The sequence below is a fragment of the Gavialis gangeticus genome, unplaced genomic scaffold (assembly GCF_001723915.1).
Source record: "Gavialis gangeticus isolate Ggan-Ray unplaced genomic scaffold, GavGan_comp1, whole genome shotgun sequence".
Taxonomy (NCBI): domain Eukaryota; kingdom Metazoa; phylum Chordata; order Crocodylia; family Gavialidae; genus Gavialis; species Gavialis gangeticus.
In genome coordinates, this window is record NW_017728998.1 from 32,572,685 (window position 1) to 32,575,436 (window position 2,752).

The 2,752-nt window shown below is 36.3% G+C and overlaps 1 protein-coding gene across 1 annotated transcript in view; it reads left to right on the plus strand.

Moving 5' to 3' along the window:
• NKD1 (naked cuticle homolog 1) overlaps nucleotides 1-1,906 on the plus strand; it is a 202,622-nt gene extending 200,716 nt beyond the window's left edge. The window contains 1 exon segment of the mRNA XM_019505694.1: nucleotides 362-1,906. Within this exon segment, the coding sequence (XP_019361239.1) occupies nucleotides 362-936 (575 nt within the window). The 3' untranslated portion in view covers nucleotides 937-1,906.
• Nucleotides 1,907-2,752: the final 846 nt, after the last annotated feature.

Genomic DNA, 2,752 nt, shown 5'->3' on the forward strand with positions numbered 1-2,752 from the left:
CAGGTGTAAGAGTAAAGTGTGCCACCAGTCTTAAACTGGAAAAAAGTGAGCCCCACATATCAAAAGTTTGGAAGACACTGCTCTAAGTGTTACAGTTCCAAGTACTTGTTTTGGTGTGCTGTACTTTGATTGCCAAAACCAAAATTTTTCAGGATAGAATAAGAGCTTTTAAAAAATATATAGCTTATAGTTTGTATTTAATAACAAGAATTTTGTTAAATATTTTTAAACATCTATAGCTATAATTGCATTTAGTTCTTGAGGAGAATTCCACTCTGCTGATAGATCTAACCTTGCCAAGTACATGCTACTAATTAAAACTTTGAAATCTGAGATACCTAACTCTGTTTTTATTTCTTAGGATCTCCTCCAGCAGCTCAAAAACAAGACCCACCAAGCAGAGTTGCAAATCAAACTAGATCCCGCTCTCATGAACCTGAAACCTTCCATGCCCACCATAGGAAATCTCAAGTAGTGGACCCCAGTCACATCAATTTGGCTGATGCTTCATATGCCAAGATTGCGGAAATACAACAGAGGCTGCGGAATCAGGACTCAAACAAGCACTTTGTTAGGTCACCCAAGGTTCTGACCAGAAATGTAGCCTCTGTTCACCCTGGAAGGGTTGTAAGGAATAAACCTCTTCAAGGGGTATCCATGCCATTGGCTTCCCCAACCACACGGGTAGGCCAGAATCTTCCATATCTCCCCATGCAGTCTCAGCAGGCCTACAAGAAACACAAGCAGCGAGCAAAGGAGAATCACCAAATGTGCAAAACTTTCCAGTCTCCAGGGACAGTTGTAGAAAAAGAACATGTGAGAGACCTGCCCACTGTCATTTTATATGAAGGTCAAGTTGGACAAATGATACAGAGACATGAACATCACCACCATCATGAGCATCACCACCATTACCATCATTTCTACCAAACATAAAGCAGATCCCTCCAACATCCTCTAGAATCATCCCATATGAAGGAAACATGTTCCTCTGACGTCAGACTAAGGCATTACTCTAATTAATACTATTGTTACTCCATTAATATTCAGCTAGCATATATTTTAGAAAGTATATGAAACTCTTGAACCTTTCACTATTTATATGTTGTGGAACTGCATAGCTTACTTAAGAACTTGTGGACTGATTTTGTGTGTGTGTGTGTGTGTGTGTGTGTGTGTGTTTTAAAGTGGCTTGTAAAACAGCAAACAGCCATATCTTTTTGAGCTGTGATTTAATGCAGGTCGTCAACGCACTTCCTTTACAAGTACTTCCTTCATTGTATTAGAAAAGATACTTCAAACAGCGTTGCAGACATCTAGGTTACCAGTCTGCTGTATGTTGGCTGATTGCACGCAAGCCTTTTATCAGGGGAGCAATGTTCGAAGGTTTGGACTCCAGAAATACTCAGAATAACAGAGAATACAAACAGCTGCTACCTCTAGTATTATTCAGATTTTATTTTCTTTTTATTGATTGTAATGTGCTACAGGGGGATTTTAATATACTGCATTCAGGTAGCCTGTTTGTGTTGGACTTTCACATCCTTTCAAGCTATCTTAATAGTATTATAAGGAAATACTAGCGATATTTGTCAACAGAGCTACATTTTAGAACTTGTACTTTATTTTTTGAGGTTCTTTACTGACACAAGTACAGTCTGTTAGATACTGGGTAACATATTTAAATATACTTCTTTTTTCTTTTACTCTCTGTTCTGCTTTGGAAAACCAATGGAGAAGAAAGAAAAGAGGAGTATGTAAAATGGGTTTTTTCAAAACCATTACTAAACTTTAGTGCTTGGGCCATAACTAATATTCATGGTTTGTTTTGGGTTGGGGTGGGGGGCGTGGTTAAATTAGCAATTCTTTGTTTTGAGAGAGAATTGGGGGGAAATATACTTTCTCACTTTAAATGTTGGCAAATATATATAAAATATAAAATATAAATATAAATATAAATATATATAGATAGATAGATATCTATATCTATCTATCTATCTATATATATATATAAATATACACACTCAGGTACATTTTCTTGTGTTTTAGAAATCTGTGGTTTGAATATTAACATTATAATTTTTTTCTTATGACAGTGACTTTTTAGCTATGTTATAAAACACATACCCCATGGCATTTTCTTGGGTACCTCCAGTTTGTTTCCCCAGCACCAACTGCTTTGTTCAACTCCCTTTTTAAAGACAATTCAGTACATGAAAAACACTGCTCTCAGTCATTCTGGCCTCTTCCACTTTTTTCATATCAAAGGGCTTCCATTCCATCGAGTGAGACAAGACCTACTAAGATCTTATTGGCTGCTGAGACATTAGAAGGTCAAAACAAATGGGAAAACTGAGAAGAAAAAGTCAATACAATTGGGTTTTGTTTTCTATGGGGCCCAAATTTATATGTTCAGAGTCAGGTTTTGTACAGAATGCTATTTTGTAAGTGGAAATGACTGAAAAACAACTGCTCCATTGCTTGGAACTTAAACATAGAGTTCTGCTCACATAAAATGTAATTGTTCTATCAGACATATTTGCTTTTGGTTTTAGTTTCTTCTAATTATATGTGTTTTTTGTCTATAGTATATATATATATATTGTGAAATGTAACTATCCCACATTTTTATGGGCCCTTTATGAGTAGGGCACGTTTTTCTACCAGTTAGAGACTTGATCAGTCTAAAATGGAAGATTTTCCTACTTTTGAGCATAGAAACTCTTAGAAGGTGGCTGGCCTATCTAAGGAC